Source organism: Aspergillus karnatakaensis (assembly GCF_047715665.1).
Source record: "Aspergillus karnatakaensis strain CBS 102800 unplaced genomic scaffold BJY04scaffold_90, whole genome shotgun sequence".
NCBI lineage: Eukaryota > Fungi > Ascomycota > Eurotiomycetes > Eurotiales > Aspergillaceae > Aspergillus > Aspergillus karnatakaensis.
The window spans coordinates 44,198-65,968 of NW_027395802.1; the positions used below are offsets into that span (position 1 = coordinate 44,198).

General features: G+C 51.3%; 7 protein-coding genes across 7 annotated transcripts; 3 read left to right on the top strand and 4 right to left on the bottom strand.

Annotated features, from left to right (window-relative positions):
* The first annotated feature begins 50 nt into the window (after positions 1–50).
* BJY04DRAFT_202740 (oxidoreductase, short-chain dehydrogenase/reductase family) lies at positions 51–2,500 on the top strand. The gene is made up of 3 exons (XM_073713260.1): positions 51–1,105; positions 1,152–1,228; positions 1,275–2,500. The coding sequence occupies exons 1-3, from the start codon at positions 694–696 to the stop codon at positions 2,151–2,153; spliced, it is 1,368 nt and encodes a 455-aa protein (XP_073564850.1). The 5' UTR covers positions 51–693; the 3' UTR covers positions 2,154–2,500.
* Positions 2,501–2,808: 308 nt separating this feature from the next.
* Positions 2,809–4,613, bottom strand: BJY04DRAFT_202742 (D-alanine--D-alanine ligase family protein). The gene is made up of 3 exons (XM_073713261.1): positions 4,007–4,613; positions 3,234–3,872; positions 2,809–3,130 (listed from the first exon to the last, which is right to left on the bottom strand). The coding sequence occupies exons 1-3, from the start codon at positions 4,397–4,399 to the stop codon at positions 2,996–2,998; spliced, it is 1,167 nt and encodes a 388-aa protein (XP_073564851.1). The 5' UTR covers positions 4,400–4,613; the 3' UTR covers positions 2,809–2,995.
* Positions 4,614–4,857: 244 nt separating this feature from the next.
* Positions 4,858–7,600, bottom strand: BJY04DRAFT_202743 (putative choline sulfatase). The gene is made up of 2 exons (XM_073713262.1): positions 6,678–7,600; positions 4,858–6,630 (listed from the first exon to the last, which is right to left on the bottom strand). The coding sequence occupies exons 1-2, from the start codon at positions 7,086–7,088 to the stop codon at positions 5,290–5,292; spliced, it is 1,752 nt and encodes a 583-aa protein (XP_073564852.1). The 5' UTR covers positions 7,089–7,600; the 3' UTR covers positions 4,858–5,289.
* Positions 7,601–9,153: 1,553 nt separating this feature from the next.
* On the bottom strand, positions 9,154–12,082 carry BJY04DRAFT_171390 (transmembrane 9 family protein). The gene is made up of 5 exons (XM_073709243.1): positions 11,857–12,082; positions 10,471–11,792; positions 9,974–10,426; positions 9,700–9,920; positions 9,154–9,630 (listed from the first exon to the last, which is right to left on the bottom strand). The coding sequence occupies exons 1-5, from the start codon at positions 11,942–11,944 to the stop codon at positions 9,612–9,614; spliced, it is 2,103 nt and encodes a 700-aa protein (XP_073564853.1). The 5' UTR covers positions 11,945–12,082; the 3' UTR covers positions 9,154–9,611.
* Positions 12,083–12,460: 378 nt separating this feature from the next.
* BJY04DRAFT_171408 (ubiquitin domain-containing protein DSK2) lies at positions 12,461–14,503 on the bottom strand. Its single transcript, XM_073709244.1, has 2 exons — positions 13,784–14,503; positions 12,461–13,727 (listed from the first exon to the last, which is right to left on the bottom strand). Exons 1-2 carry the CDS (start codon positions 14,246–14,248, stop codon positions 12,813–12,815), a joined length of 1,380 nt encoding a protein of 459 aa, XP_073564854.1. The 5' UTR covers positions 14,249–14,503; the 3' UTR covers positions 12,461–12,812.
* A 58-nt stretch (positions 14,504–14,561) lies between these two features.
* Positions 14,562–19,442, top strand: BJY04DRAFT_202752 (DDB1/RSE1 family protein). Its single transcript, XM_073713263.1, has 4 exons — positions 14,562–15,114; positions 15,287–17,360; positions 17,555–18,839; positions 18,887–19,442. The coding sequence occupies exons 1-4, from the start codon at positions 14,871–14,873 to the stop codon at positions 18,911–18,913; spliced, it is 3,630 nt and encodes a 1,209-aa protein (XP_073564855.1). The 5' UTR covers positions 14,562–14,870; the 3' UTR covers positions 18,914–19,442.
* Positions 19,443–19,674: 232 nt separating this feature from the next.
* On the top strand, positions 19,675–21,403 carry BJY04DRAFT_224429 (uncharacterized protein; the record flags this gene model as incomplete). The annotated part of the gene is made up of 2 exons (XM_073717967.1): positions 19,675–19,753; positions 19,827–21,403. 2 exons carry the CDS (start codon positions 19,675–19,677, stop codon positions 21,401–21,403), a joined length of 1,656 nt encoding a protein of 551 aa, XP_073564856.1.
* Positions 21,404–21,771: the final 368 nt, after the last annotated feature.

Below are 21,771 nucleotides of genomic sequence, written 5' to 3' on the forward strand. Positions count from 1 at the left end.
TCGCCACCTTTGGGAGAGGAATGTTGAGCCTGATGGTGTTATTGGCTGCGGGGAGCTGAAGGGCGTGGACGAATGGGAGGGATAAAGACACTGATAGGAGGCATTGGAGGGAAGCCCTCACCACACTGAAACAGGAATTCTCGTCAGCAAGGGAGGCGATCTGGAGCCACGTTGCTGGCCTTTTTGGCCCAATGTCGGTTCTAATCTCGATGAACTAGTGATCAGAAGAATGTCAGAGTCTCAGAGTGGACTTGGTAGTAGGGAGGGGAGGCCCAGATCCAGATGAATGTGACGTCGCACTTACTTGCTCGGTCTGTCTGTCTATACCTTGCTGCTGTGTTTTTTTCTTCTTCTATCTTTTCTTCTCCTCTTTCCAGTCCTGCCTTTTTGCATTTTCTTTCTCTCTACCTTTTTATTCCATTCTCTCCTTTATTGTCACCTGCATTAGCTTTGCTATAGTCGCTCGTTTGTTCGTTTCTATTTTCTAGCTCTCTATCTACAACAACATAAACCACCCGGCCTGCTGGTTGCTCAGGCCCTCCCCTCACTCTACCCTCTTCTCTGCGACTGAATCAATGGGATGAGACACCCGCAGCCAGGCATATACTGGTCAGAACGATCGTCATAGTCAATGAGACACGACCGTTGATGTATCAGACCATCCACTAAACTTTGTGTTGTGTCACTTCGACCATGGAGGCCTGGCCCACCCGCCATGATTCCTTACACCACCACCACCACCTAAAATCCAAATCACCCTCCCCTCCTCCTGCATTCCAGCTCCCCTCCCAGAGCTCTCCTACACTTCCCATCGAGCCTCTGGCAGGATTTCCGGGTGCGCTGTCGCTGCACAATTATCGCAAATCCCTTTCTCAGGCGAAGGATCTGTTTGACGGGCAAGAGGGCAAGACACTGAGGCGCAAGAACGCCGCCTCGAATCTGAACCAGACGACGCAAGCGCAAATGGGGACGTCTTATTATAATGCTTATTATCATCCCTTCGCAGCGTCTTCGACAACGTCGAGTCCCCCGCCGCCGCTGTCGCCGTCTTATTCACCTAGTGCTTTGAGCGAGCAGTTGCCGGAGCTGGTGGAAGGGTATGGATGTACGTTATTCAAGTTGGATGGTTGGGCTGTTACTGATGTTGATAGATTCTCTGTCTCCGTTGCTGGATGGGGCTCACTATGAGAGCTCGAAAGACGGCAAGCAGAGCCCGTATAAACTTCTGGTAGGTGCACGTTGAACCGTACCTGCGCTTGTGTTAACCATGGTAGGACACCTTTCGCGATCGACTCGAGAAATTCCCCGACCCGGACACTCCGGATGTTGTCGAGTTCCACGGTCACAGTAGGGCTCGGTCAGACTCGGTCCTGTTCAAAACCCGACGGGCGAGAAAACCGCCAACGGCCACGGTGGTACATCAAGGAACTTCATTCGAGATCCTGAACCCGCATGAGTCTCTAGACTTTGCGCGGATTGTTTCCTACATTGAAGATGTGGATAGCCACTCGGCCAGCAACCACCAACGAGATTCATATCTCAACGGCAGCGATAACTGTGATGTAATTGAGGAAGAACCAGATGCATACGATGCATCTTACGACCTCAACGAAAACGAAAAAGCCCACGACGACCTCGTCGGCGACTCCCCGCACCACCCGATGCCCTCCATCTCCGAGCGCCTCGAAGAGAAAGACGCCGAATCCTGCTACGCCCCCAGCGTTAGACCCCTGTCTCGACCCCTGTCCATGGTACGACCCTGGACAGCACACAATGAAACCGATCACGACCTCGGCGAGCCAGGACCACCAGTCTGCTACGAAGACCCGCGTGCTCCTCCCGCTTTTCCTGTGCCCCTCTCATCCGCAAACACAAACATCGATCCCGTTGACCTCGCCGCGATATATGACATTGGGCAGAGCAAGGGCGCTTCCAACCCGACAGCGATTATCTATAGCGACCACCCACCTCTTCGCAAGAGATCCACGATCCGCAAAACTCGCAAAACCCCTCCCTCCTCTTCATCACACAATGGCTGGTCTTCATTATCTTCGTCGAATACGGCGACGACTGCACCGGCGCCCTTGAAAAGACTGCGTGGGATTGCGCAGAGCCTGCGCAAGAAGACGTTCCCAAGGGCGAGCTTATCGTAGATGCTGTAGTGAGTGTTGAGCACTCACTTCCCACTTTCTTTCTTTATTACTTTCCTACTATGTGTTTTTGTTCTGTGTCCTAGAACTAGGACTGGTACTGTATTGTACTACTTGTATCAAGATCGTTGAACGATCTAATAGGAGTTCTTGCTACGGTTGGGTTGTTAGGATGGCGTTAGAGGATAGGGTAAATAGGTTAGGTACATACTTGTTTGAGTCACTGAGTCACTCCAAGAATACAACAGTGTTGCTTCTCTGTCATTGTATCTGCGGATGTCTTTAGGAATATGCTTTGGAGTTGGGGTTTGAGTGAGGCTATTGCAGATCTCCAGATATCAGACGGGTCCTAATATCTATACCTCAGGCCAAAAAAAATAGTTTCGATCCACCCAGTCAATGACTTGGTAGTTAGCCACCTCAAGTGGTCGTTCCTTCCAGAGTTGCTCAGTACCTCGAAGGCGTGCCTTTATATCCCATTCTGTCGTTTACAAGGGCTTAATGCATGTCCTGCGCACATCTAAGTTTGTTACTGATCACCGGTTGCAGAGCATGAAATGCGATTTCATGTAAGCAAGCTCCTGTAAAGCACTTAAGGGTAGGTGGAAGCTTTCCATGGAGCCAAGAGCTTGTTGCAGATGGCACACGAGTAGGGCTAGTCACGCTATACAATACATTTCTCCGCTACGTACTTCCCTCTGCAAGCCCTAACTGGTCATCAGAAATATAATAGCACTCCTTACGTCTTTTCAACTGCTCATTTACAAACATCTTGCCCTATTCTCTCGTTTGAAGTAAACCCACGTCGACATGATCTATTTCTATTGCGGGCACCATACTACTTACTAAACAACCTCCTTCCCTCGCGCCCTCGCACAAGCGATAATCTCCCCCAAAAGCTCATGATACTCCATCCCGTTGTCCCGCGCAATACGCGTGAACAGGGAGACGTCGTCCCTCAGGCCGAATATCGGGTTTACCTATCGAGCAGAGCCGGTTAGTCCCAGGAGCTCCAGCTGTACCCGTAGCGCCAGACACAGGTAGAATAACAGGTTTGCCAGGAATGGGACAGACACAACATACCTCAATCACATTCGGCACCCCATCCCTACTCAATCGCACATCCACCCTCGCTGCATCCCGACACCCGAGAACCTTGTACGTCTCTACCGCGACATCCGCAACAGAGTTCACAACCGGATCGCTCAAGCTCACAGTCTCAGTCCCGATATCCTGTCCCGGCCCGCGCGCAAACTTCGAGTAGCACGTCGCGAAGTTCACGCCGTCCTCATCACCTGCGCCATCTTCCTCTTTCCCATCCTCCCCGCCATCTTGACCCCCAGAGTTAGCCTTAGACTTAGAGTCAGCACCCTCAGGATTATACCACGTCACAACCGAGACCCCCAGCACGCGCGGGCTCTGATTCGGCCCTAAGATCGCTACCGTGTACTCCGTCCCCGGAAGGAACTCCTCGAGGAGGATTTCCTGGTCCTTGAACTCCCCCCGGAGCGTCTCAACCGTGTCTTTGAGATTCTCTGGCCGCCGGATTTTGTTTGCGGGCGTTATCCCGTTAGATGTTGATGCTGCGACGGGCTTCGCGAAGAGCGGGTAAGATAATTGCTTAGCCCTTTTTTGCAGGAGTGACTCGTAGTCGACTGCGGAGCCGTATTTGGGGATCACTATGAAGGGCGCTGTTGGGATTCCATGGTGTGATAGTATCATCTAGATCCCTATTAGCTTCTATCTACTCATTATAAGCCTCACATCTGCTCCTTTTCACTTTTGCTCTTACTCTTGCGAGAGAGCGAATGAAAAGGCTCAAATAAAGCAAAACGAAATAGAAGAATATACTATACCTTAGCACCCCCCTTCCCCCCACAAGCACTCAAACAAGCACTATCTCCAAACGTAAAATCAACCCCATAAGCCTCTAGCAGCGCGGGGACCTGCGCCTCTCGACTCGTCGCGGACCCGCGGATCCCCTCCGCGTAATTGAAGACTAGATCCCACTCCTTCTGGTCCCCTGCCGCGAAGTGTGCGACGAGGGACTCAATACCTGCAACGTGGATGACATTGTGGCCTAGTTTTTGCAGTGCGTTGGAAATGGCGGAGATTGTGCCGTCGTCGGCCAGGTCGGCGGTTTGGGTTTCGGTTAGGCCGCGCTGCAGGTAGGGGATTTTGGGGGTGTATGTGAAGGCGATTGTTAGGGGTTCTGTTGTTTGGGTTTTTGTTTCTGCGGGAGAGGGCATGGTGGTGGTGGTGTTAGATGCCTATGCTTATGGTTTAGACTTAATGTGGGTGGTGTTGTGTTTGGTTGGTTGGTTTTCTGGCAAGATTTATCTGTGTTTGGGGATCTGTTTTGTGTATGTTTGTTGATGGAAAAAGGTACGGGTTTATAACTTTATATCAGCTATGAACTCTTTGGCAGCTATTGTGGGGGGAGTGGTCAAGATAAGAGATCTGATCTCATGGTGATTGTTGTACTATGGGGTATCATGGTACGTAGGTGGGATCGTCCCATGCAGCTCCGTTTGGAATCGGGTTGAGATGTGACATCATGCGTCTACAGAATATACCTAGGTACAATAGGTCGGTCGATCCTACGTATAGAGCAGCTCCCAAAATAAACCCTTGCCTGCTACTTCGTCATGATACATAGTTAGAACTCTTAAAGAAAAAGTAAATATGTACCAATGTATGTAGGTCCGATTTGGGCTCAATCTGAAAGGCAAGCTACACTACATACTCCGTACAATGACACAAATCAAACAAGCATACAACAAGACTCGAGGTTTGCAAGCCGAAAGTAAAATCCAAATTAATTCAAGTTAAATTCTATGTAAAGCAAGATTGTGAAGCAAGATAAGAGTCCGCCAGAAACGCATCCACGGCAAAGCAACGCAACGCTATCGCTAAGCATGACCGATGATTTTTGAGGTCCAGTGCAGTATGATGGTAAGTGAATGCTATGGTGGTGACCATGGTGGGGTCAAGTTCAAGTTCAGGGTTCATGGTTCATAAAAATGCTGGGTATACGCCTCGCTGGAACGCCAAATGCCATCGCAAACCGAAACAGAAGAATAATCTTTTCATCCAATCGCAGCGGAAAGAGAGAAAGAGAGGGAAGAAAAAACACAAATCAGACAGCAGTGCCGTTGGTCTGCGCAACCTGCTGCAACACCCTGGGCCACCGGGATATAAACTCCACATCATCCAGAATGCCCTTGCCTTGGTTGCGGACGTACTGCGTGCTTGGATCAACGCGCGGCTCCCAGTCCCAAATCTGCGGTGTGCCCTTGAGCAACGCAGAGTACACGAGGCGGCGGCGGCGCTGCGAGCGGAGAACATCCTCGGTGATGCTGGCGAGGTTCCAGCGGGTGTGGACCTCCTCGACGAAGTAGGCCATGAGTGTGGTTGGGTCCGTGGTGTCGGGGACGGAGTAGGATCGTTTTCCGGGGCTAGGGGTGCGAGGTGGGGTTGGGAAGGGGTAGTCGCGAGTTGGGGTGCGCTGTGCGAGGGGTGTAGCGCGGGGAGACTCAAGTGGGGTGGGGAGGCCGGGGTTCTGTTCGAATTTGGAGACATTCTCGGCCGGTATGCGCGAGGGGTCTGGGATGTTGGCGACGAGGTTGACCTTCTCCAGAGGGTCGGATTGCACGTCAAAGAGCATGGGGTGGTCGATGAGGGAGTAGACGAACTTCCAGCGGCCGCGGCGGATCATGACCACAGGCGACTGGGTGCCTTCACCCATGTACTCGCCGAGGACGGTGTCGGTCTTGACACCCTCGCCGCCGGTCAGGTAGGGAAGGAGAGAAACTCCGTCCAAGGGAAGCTCCTTAATCAGAGGCGCGCCTACTAGATCGGCAAATGTGGGGAGGATGTCCATGGTGGAGACGTTCTGGGTGATGCGGGCGGGTGCGAAGCGCTTAGGGGCGTTGACGATGAAGGGCACACGAGCCGAGTTCTCATACCAGGCCATTTTGTACCAGAGACCGCGCTCGCCAAGCATGTCGCCGTGGTCGCCGGTGAACACAATGATCGTGTCGTCACGTAGGCCGCAGTTGTCGAGAACCTTCAGAAGCTTTCCAACGTTGGTGTCGACGTATGTGCAGGCAGCGTAGTATGCACGGCGGGCAGCCTTGATCCGGTCCTCAGGCATCTCCTTCCCCCAGAGGTCAATACACTTGAGAATGCGCTGCGAGTGAGGGTCCTGCTCATCCTGGGGGATCGTGTGCTTCGGCAGGGGAATGTCGACGTCCTCGTATAGATCCCAGAACTCCTTAGTCATAGCGTACGGGTCATGTGGGTGGGTCATGGAGACGGTCAGACAGAAAGGTTGGTCGTTGCGGTGGCGCACATGGTCGTAAAGGTACTGGGTGGACTTGTAGATGACCTCCTCGTCGAAGTCCAGCTGGTTTGTGCGGACTACTGGGCCAGCGTCCATGACAGAGGCCATGTTGTGGTAGTAGTCGGCCCGGATTTCCTGATCCAGTCAATATTTCCCTTGTTCTGTTTCGGGAATAAACTTACCGGCTCATCCCAGTTCACAGACCAGCCGTAGTCACCAGGGTAAATGTCAGAAGTCAGGCGCTGTTCGTAACCGTGGAGCTGATCAGGACCACAGAAGTGCATCTTGCCAGCGAGTGCAGTGTGGTATCCTTCTCGGCGCAAATAATGGGCGTATGTCGGCACATCAGCGGGTAGATCAGCAGCGTTGTCGTATGCGCCGATCTTGTGTGGCAATTGACCGGTCACCATAACATATCGAGATGGAGCGCATAGTGGCGCATTACAGTAGGCGGACTCAAAAACAACACCTTCATCAGCCAGTCGGTTCAAGTTGGGTGTCTTGATTTTGGACTCCTTATCATGGAAGGCCAGCAACGGAGCAGCCATCTGGTCCGCCATGATGTAGAGAATGTTGGGCTTCTTGGCCGCCATTGTGTTGTCTCTCTCCAGAGTCAGCGTATATCAACAAGGAAGACTATTATGTACGAGGTGGAGAGGACAAAGAGGGACAATGGGATACGAAGAAAGCAAGAAGAGGAGGGAGGCGAAGGAGGTATAAGTAAGGCAGCGAGGTGTGGGCGTCGTGTGCGTGGGATATGTGGAGAAATGTCACAAGACCAGAGATAAGGGAGAGAAAGAAAAAAGAAAACCTTAGCGGACCCAGAAGAATGAGGTTTTATTATATGTCTGGAACGGTTACAGAGTACCATTATTGGAGGAGCCGATGGTGTGATTGAGAGCATTGCTTTGCAATCCGCTCCCCACATGGATCTGACGGCTCCTTTTTGCCTCGGGGATCGTGTTTGATCATCTAGCGGTGTGTTGGCAGCAATCATGAAGCCCGTGGAAAGTTAGAGAAGACTGCAACGACTCGCTTCGAGAGAGTGGGAGTGAGTGGGAAATTATTGCTGCTAGGCTGATGGTAGCGTGGAGGGAATCAGGGGCGTCGATACATGTATTTACGCGGGGTTGGACTTTCGGCCGTGGTGTTGATGTTGCTGGAGATGGAATATTGCCTGAAATCTGGGTTATGAAGGCCTTCTCTACATCTGCAGCATCTGTCGAGTCTGTCCTAAAGTATACAGATCTTCCTGTACAGTTAGCAGTGGTGAGTGTATAGTGAAGTGAAAAAGCATCCCCGGCTTAATCTTCGCCACTAGAACAGAACTTGTAAGCTTGGCACTCTTGGCTGTTCCCCCAACCATCACCACTTTGCAGGCCACGCGACGTCTTTTTCTTTATCTTGCGAGCCTACACCGAAAGAAAAGGACATCATTTTCTCATCCCAACTCCTCATCAACTAACCGTTACAGTGAGTCGATAGCGCCCACGTTACACGATGAGAATAATAGAATTAGTTGGAGATCCTCCGGACTCCCAATATGGCGGGTCGATGGCATCATCCCCGCTAAACCACGAGCACGACATCCCCAGCTTCTCTAACCTCACTGCTCCTGAAGATCACCGCGAATCATCTCTTGACCGCAATGCTTACGATGCACATTCCATAAAAAATGGATCTGATTTCCTGCGGAACCAGTACCAAGTCGATGATGTGCAGTGGCGCGAACCCAACCATGCATACCAGCCCATGGACTCGGTATCTAACTAACCCGTCTGCAGGGAGAACAATCAGATATTTGCACAGTGCTCTCACAGAGACAGAAATCGGCCGTCATGATTAAGTTGTCCCGGCTCCGCTACCGAGAAAAGCAACGAGTCCGCCATGCCCCGGCTGGTTGGGTTGCGAGTGTCACCATTTCCGTTCCCGAGCACGCAATCGCCGGGCTTCCGAACTGATGCCAATCCGCCACAAATCGCGCCATATCTGCACAGGCTTGTCTCAGCATGACTCTGTGCTCGGTGCAGCGGTTGCCCTGTTGCCTGCGCAGATGCAAATCCGCGTCCAAATGCCACTGCAAGAGGCTCAGATCTACTCCATGCTCCAAATAATACTCCAGTTGTTCTTGACCCTGGACTCCTGGTTACATCTAGACCTGCGTTTATCTCGATATACCCCGTTATTGCACCATCTCTGACTCTGATCTGACATAGCCCTGAGCTCACTGTGACCGTTCTTTTTCGGGATATCTGCAGCACGTTTCACGCTTGAGACTTGAAAACGGGTCGAGGCGGGAATCCTCCCGTTGCGAAAGTTTGATTTTAGCTTTTGGTTTATCTGATTCTGGGGGTCCTCGCGTCGGCGTTAGGTCGGTGTCGTGTCGAGCATAGCTATCTATAGGATTCCAAACGAGCTACTCTAGGTTCAAATTGTTGTTGCGAGAACGGACCTCTTGACCACCTCACTACCCCGGTTTCCTGTCCTCCCTTTCCACTTATGCTTACACGGAGCATAGCACCGCTAAGTTATAGCTGATATTGATGAGGCCTGACACTCCTGGTTTCCGGAGTGTACTCCGTTCGTTATACTTCGTACATCCAGGCATCCCTGATCACGACCACGCCTAAATGAGAACGATACACTAGTTCAAATGAACTCCCTCTCCCTATGGTTCACTCATGGACAAATTAAAACAGGTAGCTTCACGTGGAAATAAGGTTTGTCCAGTCCAGTCGCCGTTACTCTCCTTCTGCACTGTGTGCTCTCTTCCGTTCCACGCACAGAATCAAGGGTTATCAAAATATGTTTACTAAAAGCTAAATTTAGAAGGTAAGAGAAAAGCGACTGTATTCTCTAACTGATACTACTAATACTTCCTAAATGAAGTGAAATACCACGACGACTCCCGCTAAGTTTCACGATCTATACTCCCCGCCAGCCGCGTTCACCAACAGAGCTAACACAAGGCTATAACTATAAGTATGACTATAACTTTGACTATTATTTCAGATAACGCTGAGCAAAGAAAACCGAATCGAAGAGAATGGATTTGGAGGCTTGACGCACTCAAGGGGAGAAGAGAGACGAAGAGAAATCCTCATGTGCGGACCGGGTTAATCTACCTTGACCGAGCTATCATCGGGGCAAACTCGTTAGCGCACGATTTCTTTATAGTATATATATATAAACGACGCGTCTCACCTGTAGATCCGACGTATGAACGCATACGCCGTCAAGAAGCCAACAGTTCCTGTCAATAAGCCATACACAGCGCAGGCGAGGAAGCTGTAGCTGAAGAAGAGGAGACTAGACACGAAGCCCGTAATGTGCAGGTGGAAGTAGTAGTACCAGATGCAGTAGGCAAACACCCAGAAGGCGCTACTCCCGCCGGTCAGGAAACTCTGCCACCACCAGTGGTAATTCTAGTGTTAATGCGTTAGTCAAGAACTGGATGGTAAGCTGTTTCAGAACGTACCTCTGAGCAGAGTTGGCTATAAGTAGCGATGATCGTCACTTCGCTGACGGTGATCATCAGAATCGACGTCACAGCACTAAGGAAGCCGAAAACGTAGTAGTATCCGCTCTTGTCCTGCCACAAGTTCTTGAACACGAACAGGAGTTCAATGAACAGGACGGCGAACGGAGCTAAACCGGTGAGGATGGTTCCTTGTATGTTGTGTAGGTACCACGGCTGCGGAGGGATCTGGCGCGGGATTGAGGATGTCTTTGTAGGATGCTCCCAAGGCTTAGCCCGCATGTATCCATACCAACTGCCGGCATATACCAGAGGAACTTGAATCAAGAGCCAAAGAGCAACAATACCGATCAGCGTGCCGAATGGGATCGCGGTGCTGGATGCTTGCGCCCAGACGAACAGGTTCAGGATGAATACGAGGGAGAAAGTCAGACCGGGAAAGAAAAGGGCAGTCTATTTATGTTAGCATGAACATAATAAAGGAGCGAGGCGCTTACAATCAACGTGTTCTTCCGCCAGCTCACGCCACCAAATGTCTTGTAGAGACTTCCAGAGAAGTATCCAGAGAAAACTCCGGCGAACACGAACAAGCCCATACCAACACTCACAAAGCCTCCTCGGAAACTCGGGTTCAGGATACCCAAGCAGCTGAGAAGCAGTAATCCAGTAGTCATAAACAAGAGCTGCATTCCAGATCCAACCAGCGGCGCAAGAAGTCCACTAAACTCCGGCACACGAAATACATCGGCGTGGAGGAGCTTCCAACCGCTCACATCGTCCATGCCTTCATCGTCAGAGTCAAAGTCGGCCTCCCTTTCCACATCCAAAGGCTGGTCCAAAAGGCTTTCTTTCTTGACACCCCTTCGGTGTTTTCCATCGTCCATGGCCCCATCACCTCGGCCCTTGACGTCTCCTTGAACGGTCCTGCCCCAGATGACGTACACTGCGACGCCTAGCACCCCAGAAATGGTCAACGAGTTAAGAACAGCCAGCCAGTGCGTCATCGAGCTGTCATCCTGCTTGCTAAAGTAAAGATTCCATCGGCTTGACCACTCTACATTGTTCTCCTCCTTGAAATAGACCGAGTAAGTGTATGGAACCTTCAATGTAGCCCCGTCGTCGTAGTCATCGTCTTCCGGTAGGTACGATGATCCTGGATACTTCTCTCGAAGACGTTCCAGGTTAGGTGGAATGTACAGCTCAAGTCCATCATGCTCTTCGTGGACCTTCTCGGGGCAACCGTCATTTCCATGATCTTTGGCGCTGATACTCTTTGGGAAGACCTCGAAACCAACGACGACCTTGCCTCCTTCCGGTGCCGAGCGCCAGCGGATGACAATCGTGTAATGGTTGTTGATAAAATAGCGCTGCTTCCCATCAACGGGCGAAAACTCTTGATATCCTAGCTTGAATCCGGATGCGTAGTATTTGCGCCGACGGTCGACAGTCACGAAGCTTGTTGCGCCAGGTAGGTTATCGGCAATCCATTCTGCAACATATCCCTCCCGAATGAGCTGACGACCCCATTTTACATCCTTGCGCGAGACTTCCCGTGTGCACAACGCCCGACATTCCGTGTTTCTGCCCATGAGCAGTTCAAAATCCGAGGTCATGATCCGATCACCACGCAGGATCTCTCCCAGATTTTGCGACACGCTGTGTCCGGATCCGAAAGGCGATCCACCGTGTGTTTTTCCGCTCGGGGGGCATACAAAAGGCAGGTCAAAGTAGGCATATTGTAGCTGGGTATGGTCCGAGAATATCTTGTTTACGAGAAGGGGGATCGATTCGTCGTCGTTATAACGCTTGATTGAATATCCTGTCGCAAGCCGAACATGTCAGCAAGTGCATGGTTGAAGGGGATCGGTTTATTATTAGCGAACCAGGCAGGTAGAACGCGCAGGGGCACGAGGCAAATAACAGCCATAACATCCACTGATGCGGATAGCCGAGCCATCGCAATGCCATCATAGTAAGCAGCCCGAGTCCAGGGCTTAAGTCGAATTTCGGTCAATGTGGCGGTATGACGACTCGGTAACCGCCCTTAGACAAAAGAAGCACCAGACTTTTATGGGTAAGAAAGTTGAATCGAGCAGATTTGAAGAAATGAACGGACAGGGACAAAGGTAAGGTGTAGAAGTAGTCGACGTGGTTCCTGGAACCGGCCAGAAAGCGACGCGATCCGAAGGGGCAAGCGTCTCGATAAACAACGGAAAATGGTAGGCTTGTGCAAAACAGGCAGGTGTTTCTAGAACGAGTAGACTTGACAGCAAAAATATTGTCTGAAGTGCAGAGCTGATGAAGGTGGAAGATGATGGCGGTGGATGTTGTTGTCCTCCTATCAGTTGCAGCAAAGTCGAGACTTGGCGGGAATCCTAGATGCTTTTGTTTCACACCCATTCCACGGCCGCCAAAGGGGTTGATAGAGCCACCAGTGGACCCTTGGAATAACTACTTAATTTTCCTGTAGGCTGTAGCTAATGAATGTATCTCGTTATCACTGAGTCCACTGACACTATTATCTCTCTCTAATTAAGTTGATGAATCGGGGACAGAGACGGATTACCTATAATCTCAACCATCATTCCCTAGATATATTTCCCCGCATCCCGTCCTACAGAACAGAACCGAAGTTAAACGTCATGTCATAATTTATCGTGTCAAGGCAGCGCACTCGGATGTAAATACAGCATCATGCCCAGTCTACGAGCTAATGGAGATAAATATTACAGAAAGGTTTCTCGTCCAGCCGCATGCTGCAACCCTGAACTGAAAGCAAAAGAGTCATGGAAACGCTCGAAACCCGCCGAATATCTCGAATACGGAATTAGCGGCCAACCTAAGAGGGATGGCTCAGAAGATACTCCACCGCACCTTGCACACTACCCCCAGTCCGGCGAAGGGCTTCAATGTTCCGCTCGAATTCGTAGAAGCCCATATCATTGAGCTGGCGTAGCTGATCTGCGTATCGCTCCTCTGGCGGCCTGTTGTCCTGGGGCGGCGGAGTGCCAAAGCCCGAACCCCCCAATAATGATGCAAACGGATTCGCAGCACCACTCTCGCCCCCTTGGCCTCCCATTGACTGCATCATCTGTTCGAACAAAGCGGGGTTGCGGAGGAAAGGATTTTGCTGGCCGAACGGATTCGCGCCTCCTTGACCACCGAACAGGGCGGGATTCAACAAGTTGAAGGGGTTCTGCGCGTTTTGTGCGTTCTGACCTTCTCCAGTTGCGCCTCCTGATTCCGTCTGTCCTGTGCTAGTTTGATCACCACCTGTTGGGGTGGATGTGCTTGGTGGATTCACGCCTAGTCCTTGGTTGCCTCCGAACAAAGCGGCGAAAGGATTGCCAGCGCCGAGAGCCTGGGGTATGAAAGGGTTGAACAGCGAGGCGCCTGGGTTGGCGTTTGCGCCACTGCCATTTTGTCCATCCCTGGTCTCCTCGGACGTTGCGTCTGTTACCCCTGGAGCTGGGAAAGCACCACCTCCACCTCCACCAGCACCACCAAGTCCAGCGCCCCCCATTGCTCGCTGAAGTTGCATCATGTGACGAAGTGAGTTTGGATCGGTTAGCATACGACGGAATTCAGGACTCTGCATCATCTGACGAGCACCAGGCACATCGCGGAGCATTGGGTTCTGTTGGATCATCATATCAATCATGGCTGGGTTTTGTAAAGCTTCGTTGATAGCGGACTGGAATTGAGGATTTTCGAGCATGTTAAGCATTGACTCGGCATCTGGAGGAGGGCCCATCTAGAAATACCGTTGTTAGTGATCGCCGCGGTGGTAGACTTTACAGGGTGACTTACGCCGCCATCTGGACCGAACATACCGGCACCCGGCAGCTGTGCGAAACCAGCATACCGTGCGCCGGTCAAACCGGCGAGAGGGTTGTTGCCTGTGCCGGCGGCAAGGTTCGTGGGGACTCCGCTGGCCGCTGGGTTAGTGGCGGCACCCGTTGGCGTGGAGGTGGAAGCACTCTGGGTAGCGGCAACCGGACGTGGGTTACTGGCAGCGCTCTTGACGAGATGAATGGTATGTCCATCTTTGATATTGTAGGTCGCCAAGGTGTCATTATCTTTGAGCACTCTCCCCGAATAAATCAGACGCTGGCGATCGGCTGGTGTATCGGCATACTCCGATGATGAGAGCTTCTCCTTCAACTCTGATACTGGGGTCGAGATAGGCAATGTGAGAGTGAATTTGGTATCGTTTGATGCCTTGATGTTGAAAGTGATGGGCGAATCTTCCGCTGTGACGGTGTCATCGGCCATGTTGATGGAGATAAGGGCGTGGGAGGGGCGAGTTGAGGGGTCGGAAGAAACAACACAAGAGCACGTCAGGAAGAGGAGAGAAAGCGGTAGAGATGAAAAGCGTAATGAGTATCAGGAGAAGAGACTAAGGTAAGTGTCAAAGAGTAACAATCGCAAACTGCTACACCGAATCGGCCGGACCCAATTCCTTCGTCGTGTTGGCGCAGACGGACAGAAGCGGGCAGAAGCCCATCGTCATACTAAGGCACGGCGGCGTTGCGGCTGTATCGGAATTACCAGACTTACTACAGCTCTAAGTGGGCGGTTAGTCTGATACCGTCAGACTCGTACCGGCACTTTTGCACGTGACTATGTCAAACAGAGCAAACACGCGCTTGACCTCAGCTTCAAGCTCCACACAGCAATTTTTCACCTTCGCGTTCTCAGCACCAACAAGCTTCAAGCTCTCCATCCCCCTCGACTCACGGGGACAACTCGTGCTCGAGTGTCCTCTATCTTGCTGCTTTATCCTGCAGCAATGGGAGTGCTCTTTCTATAGAGTCACCCGATCTTGGCTGCAATTGCTTCATATTAACCACTACTCATATTCTGGCCTGGTCGAGCCTCGACCTAATCGCCAATCATGGCTACCACTTCGCACATGTTCATGTACTCCCTGACGATCCAGCCATCCACTGCGATCACACAGGCTATTCTTGGCCAGTTCGCCGGAACCAAGGAGCAGCAGATTGTCACGGCTTCCGGGTCGAAGCTAACAATCCATCGCCCTGATTCCACTCAGGGCAAGGTCACCCCGCTGTACTCGCAAGATGTTTTTGGTATCATACGATCGCTAGCAGCCTTCAGGTTGGCCGGAAGCAATAAAGGTGTGTTTTTACGTTCTTATCTCAGCGTTATTCCAAGATCATTTTAGTGATTCGTCAAGCTTCCCGGGCAGCACGATCCTCCACTGCCGACCGAGCTCTCTTGGAGCTGGGACGTGCCCCGGTCGGCGACGTATGACTCTGTGGCTCGAACCGTGCTGAGTTCTGCGTATAGACTATATCATCATTGGCTCAGATTCGGGACGTATTACTATTATCGAATATGTACCTTCACAGAATCGGTTCAACCGGATCCATCTCGAGACCTTTGGCAAGTCGGGCGTGCGACGTGTGATCCCAGGTCAATATCTAGCGGTTGATCCTAAGGGTCGAGCGTGTCTTATTGCCTCGGTGGAGAAGAACAAGCTTGTCTACGTTTTGAATCGAAACTCGCAGGCCGAGCTTACGATATCATCTCCGCTAGAAGCCCACAAGCCGCAGACTCTGGTATTTTCAATAGTTGCTCTAGATGCTGGGTATGAAAACCCCGTCTTTGCTGCTCTTGAAGTGGACTACTCCGAGTCTGACCAAGACCCAACGGGTCAGGCTTTTGAAGAGGTTGAAAAACTTCTGGTGTATTACGAGCTCGACCTTGGGCTGAACCATGTTGTAAGAAAGTGGGCGGATCCCGTGGACCGCACGTCGTCGATGCTTTTCCAGGTGCCTGGTGGTGCCGATGGCCCTAGCGGTGTTCTTGTTTGTGCAGAGGACAATATCACCTATCGACATTCCAATCAAGATGCGTTTAGGGTGCCTATTCCGCGCCGGCAAGGTGCAATGGAAAACCCGGAGCGCAAGCGCTGTATCACCGCCGGTGTCATGCACAAAATGCGAGGGGCCTTCTTCTTCCTTTTGCAGACCGAGGATGGTGATCTTTTCAAACTCACCCTCGACATGGTCGAGGATGACAACGGCCAGCTGACTGGAGAAGTGAGAAGATTGAAAATCAAATACTTTGATACAGTGCCTCTCGCCTCTAGCTTGCTGATCCTCAAGAGCGGTTTTCTCTATGTTGCTGGCGAGGGTGGCAACCATCTCTTCTACCAGTTCGAGAAACTTGGTGACGATGATGAAGAAATCGAGTTCAGCAGCGATGACTTCTCGGCGGACCCAACTGCTTCATACGAGCCCATATACTTCCAGCCTAGGGGCGCAGAAAATCTCAATCTCGTTGAGACCGTCAATTCTCTCAATCCTCTGATTGACAGCAAGGTTGCGAATCTCACCGAGGAGGATGCCCCTTCAATCTTCACAGTCTCTGGTACCGGCGCTCGGAGTACGTTTCGTACACTGAAGCATGGCCTGGAGGTTTCTGAGATTGTCGAGTCGGAGCTTCCTAGCGTTCCATCAGCGGTCTGGACCACGAAGCTCACCAGGGCAGACGAGTACGATGCTTACATTGTGCTATCCTTTGCAAACGGCACTCTTGTCTTGAGCATTGGTGAGACGGTAGAAGAAGTGACTGATACCGGCTTCCTTTCCTCAGCACCCACCTTGGCCGTTCAGCAGCTCGGAGAAGATTCGCTTGTTCAAATCCACCCTCGCGGTATTCGTCACATCCTCGCAGATCGACGGGTGAACGAGTGGCCAGCGCCTCAACATCGTTCTATCGTGGCCGCCGCGACGAACGAGCGCCAGGTTGCGGTCGCGCTCAGCTCCGGTGAAATTGTCTACTTTGAAATGGATGCCGACGGGTCTCTTGCTGAATATGATGAACGCCGCCAGATGACCGGAACTGTGACATGTCTCAGTCTCGGCGAGGTGCCGGAAGGTCGCATTAGGAGTTCATTCCTGGCCGTCGGATGCGACGATTCGACAGTGCGCATTCTCAGTCTTGACCCCGACACCACCTTAGAGAACAAGTCTGTCCAAGCGTTGACTGCTGCACCATCTGCTCTCAATATCATCGCCATGGCCGACTCCAGCTCTGGAGGTACCACTCTTTATCTCCACATTGGTCTTCACTCTGGTGTCTATCTGCGAACTGTACTTGATGAGGTCACCGGCGAGCTTTCTGATACCCGGACTCGATTCCTGGGCTCCAAAGCGGTGAAGCTCTTCCAAGTGTCCGTCAAGGGACAGACCGCTGTTCTTGCTCTCAGCTCACGTCCTTGGTTGGGCTACTCTGATACTCAAACCAAGGGCTTTATGCTCACGCCACTGGACTACGTCGGACTGGAGTGGGGTTGGAACTTCTCAAGCGAGCAGTGCGTCGAGGGCATGGTTGGTATTCAAGGACAAAACCTACGGTATGCTCCTTTTCCTTTAATTTTTTTTCTTGGCGTTCCTCCCACCCCGTGATCGTATGATGAAAAAGGAAAACCCCGAAAAATTGTGTGGATCAAAATTCTTATTTATACTCCAATTGTTCCTACTGAGATCACAACCCAATATCCATGTTGCCGCAAACACATAGGATGGTCAATGGCTAACATGACCCCAGGATTTTCTCGATAGAGAAGCTCGACAACAACATGCTGCAACAGTCAATACCACTCGCATACACACCTCGCCACTTCGTTAAACATCCGGAACAGCCATTGTTCTACGTCATCGAAGCAGACAACAATGTCTTGTCTCCCACAACCAGAAGTAGTCTGCTCGAGGACTCGAAGTCTCGCAATGGTGACACCACAGTCCTCCCACCTGAAGAATTTGGCTATCCCCGTGGGACTGGTCACTGGGCGTCGTGCATTCAAGTGATCGATCCACTGGAGGCTAAAGCAGTGGTCGGAACCATCGAAATGGAAGAAAACGAAAGCGCTGTCAGCATTGCAGCTGTACCGTTTACTAGCCAGGACGATGAGACGTTTTTGGTGGTCGGAACTGCCAAGGACCTGACCGTCAACCCTCCGTCATCTGCAGGAGGTTACATTCACATCTATCGTTTCCAAGAAGATGGGAAAGAGCTGGAGTTTATTCACAAGACAAAGGTTGAGGAGCCTCCGCTCGCGCTTCTTGGATTCCAAGGTCGTCTCGTGGCTGGAATCGGGTCCGTTCTCCGAGTCTACGATCTGGGTATGAAGCAGCTTCTTCGAAAGTGCCAGGCTGCCGTGGTTCCGAAGACCATTGTCGGTCTTCAGACTCAGGGTAGCAGAATTGTGGTTAGCGATGTGCGCGAGAGTGTCACATACGTTGTGTACAAGTACCAGGAGAATGTCTTGATTCCGTTTGTTGATGACTCCATCCCTCGCTGGACTACTGCCACGACGATGGTTGATTATGAAACGACAGCCGGAGGTGACAAGTTTGGTAACCTTTGGCTTGTGCGGTGCCCGAAGAAGATTTCAGAGGAAGCCGATGAAGAGGGTTCTGGTGCTCATCTCATCCACGAGCGTGGGTACCTTCAGGGTACACCCAACCGCCTGGATTTGATGATTCACGTCTTCACGCAAGATATCCCTACCAGCCTGCACAAGACACAGCTTGTGGCTGGTGGCCGCGATATTCTCTTGTGGACTGGTTTCCAGGGCACAATCGGCATGCTGGTACCATTCGTGGGCCGTGAGGACGTCGACTTTTTCCAAAGCCTGGAGATGCAGCTGGCGGCGCAATGCCCACCGCTTGCCGGTCGTGACCACCTCATTTACCGGAGCTACTACGCACCCGTTAAGGGTGTTATCGACGGAGACCTGTGCGAAATGTACTTCCTCCTGCCTAATGACATGAAGATGATGATTGCCGCGGAATTGGATCGCTCAGTCAGAGAGATTGAGCGAAAGATTTCGGTACGTCTCCCTCCTCTTCCTATCACATTTTATGCTAATTCATTTAGGACATGCGAACAAGAGTGGCGTACTGATCTCGAGCGAGCGGCGTTGATGGAATCGTGATCTATTCTAGCATACCCAATTTAATCTATAACCACCATTGTTCGGTACAGAGCAAAGAGATTCACACGTAGACGCTCCAGCATGTCTCCTGCCTCGCTCGGTCTTCTGCCCTCAGTCGGTTGATCTTGAGCTGGATGCAGCTACCTAAAGTATTATCTTGGGTACCTGTACGAGACGAGAAGAAGGCTTCGCCGTCAACGATCTTTGAGTACGATTACACCCGCATTGCTCCCCGGGTATGATCGTAATTTATAGTTGGGACATCTTTTATCTTCAGACCAATATGATTCAATTCCATTCAACTTACAAGAGGTTTTTTTTTTCTTTATGTAGAATCTGGAACCATGGACTAATAGCAGTAGTCGAAGCGAGTCCCGTCGGAAGGATTTTCGCCCGCGACCGATAGAATTGCCTGCTCTGGTAGAGTTTGCGAGATGCTGTCCGGGGTATCGCGAGGCTCGCAAACCTTTCCTATCCATGAAGCAACCTCGATTAACTATGGTGGATTTGCTTCATGCCTTAACTCAATGATTGTTACATGTCTTTTGGATTGATTCCACGCGTACCTTTTAAAACCCCTGAACAGCCTCCTCGGATGTATGGCAATCCCGACTTTATATACATAAATAGAGATACAGAGAACAGTCCAAAGCTACACTGGAAAGCTTACCGAGTTTGCGGATCTATTTCTCCATGTGTACATAAGGACACAAACAATATCCACACCACCATGGCACCCCGCGAACCCATTCCGAGCAGCAGCGATGCCGACATCAAGAATCCAAAAGCCGAGCAAATCCGGCTAGCAAGTATGCCTTCATCCTGTCCACCACTTACATATCCCTATATCAACCCCAGCAGACACTTACATAGCTCATCCAGGTAAATCCGAACGCCGATACATAACCCGCCACGCCCTGGATTTCTACCGCTGTCTCATCGTCGGCGGCCTATACACCTTCACCTCCACCTCTACATCCCCTCTAGAACCTCCTACGGGCAAAGTGCGTGACAGTGCCTGTGATCTGAGAGATGCAAAAACATACATCCCAGCCCTGAAACACTGCATAAACACACACCCGAGTTTAGCCACCGCCGTGCAGGATGCGGAGACCGAAAAGCCCATTTTTGTGAGGAGAGATAGGGTGGATCTGAGGAATCATTTAGAAATTGTGGCGCCGGAGACCCAAAGTTCTGATCTTAGAGGAGATGATGGGGAAGATAGGGAAGGGCAGATAGAGAAGGAGAAGGAGATGCTCAAGCGGACGATGCAAAAAGCGCATGATTGCGTTCTGAAAGACGTGGATAGTGTTCCGGGGTGGAGAGTTGTTGTTCTTCCCTTACCGGTATCCGAGCCATCAATTGCTCACTCTCGCGATGAGCCCGTGGGAACGGTTCGAAGGGTTTACATCCTCTTTGCTTACTCTCATACGCACAGCGATGGCCGATCTGGCTTGAACTTCCACAAGACGTTCCTTGAGGGGTTGCGATTGAATGAGCAGGCTTGTGATGATGGCTACATCTACGATACGACCGCCAGTTCTTCGAAGACACTCCCGCCGGCGGTGGAAGATGTTGCTGCGCTAAGGATTACATGGCTGTATCTTCTCCTTACGCTTCTGGGAGGGCACGTACCCGAGTTCCTGCGGAGGTGGGCTGGATTTAGCATGCCGGTTGCGACGGAGGGGACGTGGATAGGGGAAGTGATGCAGTATCCGGAGGCGCCTGAGCAGTTTCGGACAGGTGTGGAGATGCTTGTTGCCAAGAAGGAGACCATGGAGGCCGTGTTGGGTGTTTGTAGGGTGAAGAAAGGGGTGAAGTTTACGGGGTTGTTGAATGCGTTGGTCGTGCGTGCTTTGAGCGGTGCGCTTGCGGGTGACTCTGGTGCAGATTCGATAGTGGAGGACTTCATCGGGCAGATTGTTATTGATCTGAGAGGGTTGGTGGGTGCGTATCCGGCGGATATGATGGTGAATTGTGTGTCTGCTGTTTATGAGCGGTCTTGTCGAGTCGCGAACGCCAAGGGCACAGATCTGAAGAACGAGACGGCTTTGTGGAGTGCAGCGCGCGAGACAACCCAGCGTCTTGCGGTATCTGCAGGCACTTTGGTCAACCAGCCGATCGGACTGGTGGCATACCTCAATGAGTTCCGACCTTGGTTCCTCGGCAAGCTGGGCCAGAAGCGAGACTCGTCGTACGAGATTAGCAATGCGGTTGTTTTTGAACCACCTTCTGCCTCTGAGAGGGAAGAGTGGGATATTGAGAGGATGGTGTTTTCTCAACCGGCGAATGTGACGAGTTGTCCGTTGAGTTTCTCGGTGGTGACCAGGAAGGATGGAGACATGGTGTTGACGCTAAACTGGCAGGTTGGAGTTCTTGGTGTTGACGATGAGGATGCCTTCGCGAAGGATGTACTTGCGAGGATCGATGGGTATCTGGTTGAGATTGCGGAGGTGTAGGCTTGGAGAAGCTAGTTTGACGGTATGATAATGTTTAATCATAATACAACATGGGATTCAGTTTCTGTTGCGAAATCGAATACTGCTGTCAGGTGGACGAAAATAGCTCTCGACCGAGAGCTTGTTTCCGAGTGTTGAAGAGCGACGGTTCAGAGCATCATCAAGTGATTGCGACATTTGGATCATTCGCAAAAGCATCTGAAGATGTAAGCCTGCGTCATATTGTGCTTTAGTAGATTGATGTACGCTGGAGGGTGAGAGGTTAGCCCGAAAAGGGTGTATACGCTGGATACGAGCGTTATGCTCAGTCTTGCTTTGAAATCAGCCAAATCCTTTGGTCGACGGTGATTGGATGAGTTCGTGTCATT

What these genes read in the sequence shown, in the direction of transcription:
- BJY04DRAFT_202740 (XM_073713260.1), top strand. Translation starts at nt 694, where the DNA reads ATGGAGGCCTGGCCCACCCGCCATGATTCCTTACACCACCACCACCAC. An exon ending in GCTGGTGGAAGGGTATGGAT is followed by an intron (nt 1,106 to 1,151) that starts GTACGTTATTCA and finishes TGATGTTGATAG; the next exon opens with ATTCTCTGTCTCCGTTGCTG. An exon ending in AGAGCCCGTATAAACTTCTG is followed by an intron (nt 1,229 to 1,274) that starts GTAGGTGCACGT and finishes TAACCATGGTAG; the next exon opens with GACACCTTTCGCGATCGACT.
- BJY04DRAFT_202742 (XM_073713261.1), bottom strand. Translation starts at nt 4,399, where the DNA reads ATGCCCTCTCCCGCAGAAACAAAAACCCAAACAACAGAACCCCTAACA. An exon ending in GGGGGAAGGGGGGTGCTAAG is followed by an intron (nt 3,873 to 4,006) that starts GTATAGTATATT and finishes ATAGGGATCTAG; the next exon opens with ATGATACTATCACACCATGG. An exon ending in GGGTGCCGAATGTGATTGAG is followed by an intron (nt 3,131 to 3,233) that starts GTATGTTGTGTC and finishes TCTGCTCGATAG; the next exon opens with GTAAACCCGATATTCGGCCT.
- BJY04DRAFT_202743 (XM_073713262.1), bottom strand. Translation starts at nt 7,088, where the DNA reads ATGGCGGCCAAGAAGCCCAACATTCTCTACATCATGGCGGACCAGATG. An exon ending in CTGTGAACTGGGATGAGCCG is followed by an intron (nt 6,631 to 6,677) that starts GTAAGTTTATTC and finishes TGACTGGATCAG; the next exon opens with GAAATCCGGGCCGACTACTA.
- BJY04DRAFT_171390 (XM_073709243.1), bottom strand. Translation starts at nt 11,944, where the DNA reads ATGATGGCATTGCGATGGCTCGGCTATCCGCATCAGTGGATGTTATGG. An exon ending in CTGCGCGTTCTACCTGCCTG is followed by an intron (nt 11,793 to 11,856) that starts GTTCGCTAATAA and finishes GGCTTGCGACAG; the next exon opens with GATATTCAATCAAGCGTTAT. An exon ending in GGCGGAAGAACACGTTGATT is followed by an intron (nt 10,427 to 10,470) that starts GTAAGCGCCTCG and finishes TAACATAAATAG; the next exon opens with ACTGCCCTTTTCTTTCCCGG.
- BJY04DRAFT_171408 (XM_073709244.1), bottom strand. Translation starts at nt 14,248, where the DNA reads ATGGCCGATGACACCGTCACAGCGGAAGATTCGCCCATCACTTTCAAC. An exon ending in TGTTCGGTCCAGATGGCGGC is followed by an intron (nt 13,728 to 13,783) that starts GTAAGTCACCCT and finishes CGGTATTTCTAG; the next exon opens with ATGGGCCCTCCTCCAGATGC.
- BJY04DRAFT_202752 (XM_073713263.1), top strand. Translation starts at nt 14,871, where the DNA reads ATGGCTACCACTTCGCACATGTTCATGTACTCCCTGACGATCCAGCCA. An exon ending in GTTGGCCGGAAGCAATAAAG is followed by an intron (nt 15,115 to 15,286) that starts GTGTGTTTTTAC and finishes TTCTGCGTATAG; the next exon opens with ACTATATCATCATTGGCTCA. An exon ending in ATTCAAGGACAAAACCTACG is followed by an intron (nt 17,361 to 17,554) that starts GTATGCTCCTTT and finishes ACATGACCCCAG; the next exon opens with GATTTTCTCGATAGAGAAGC.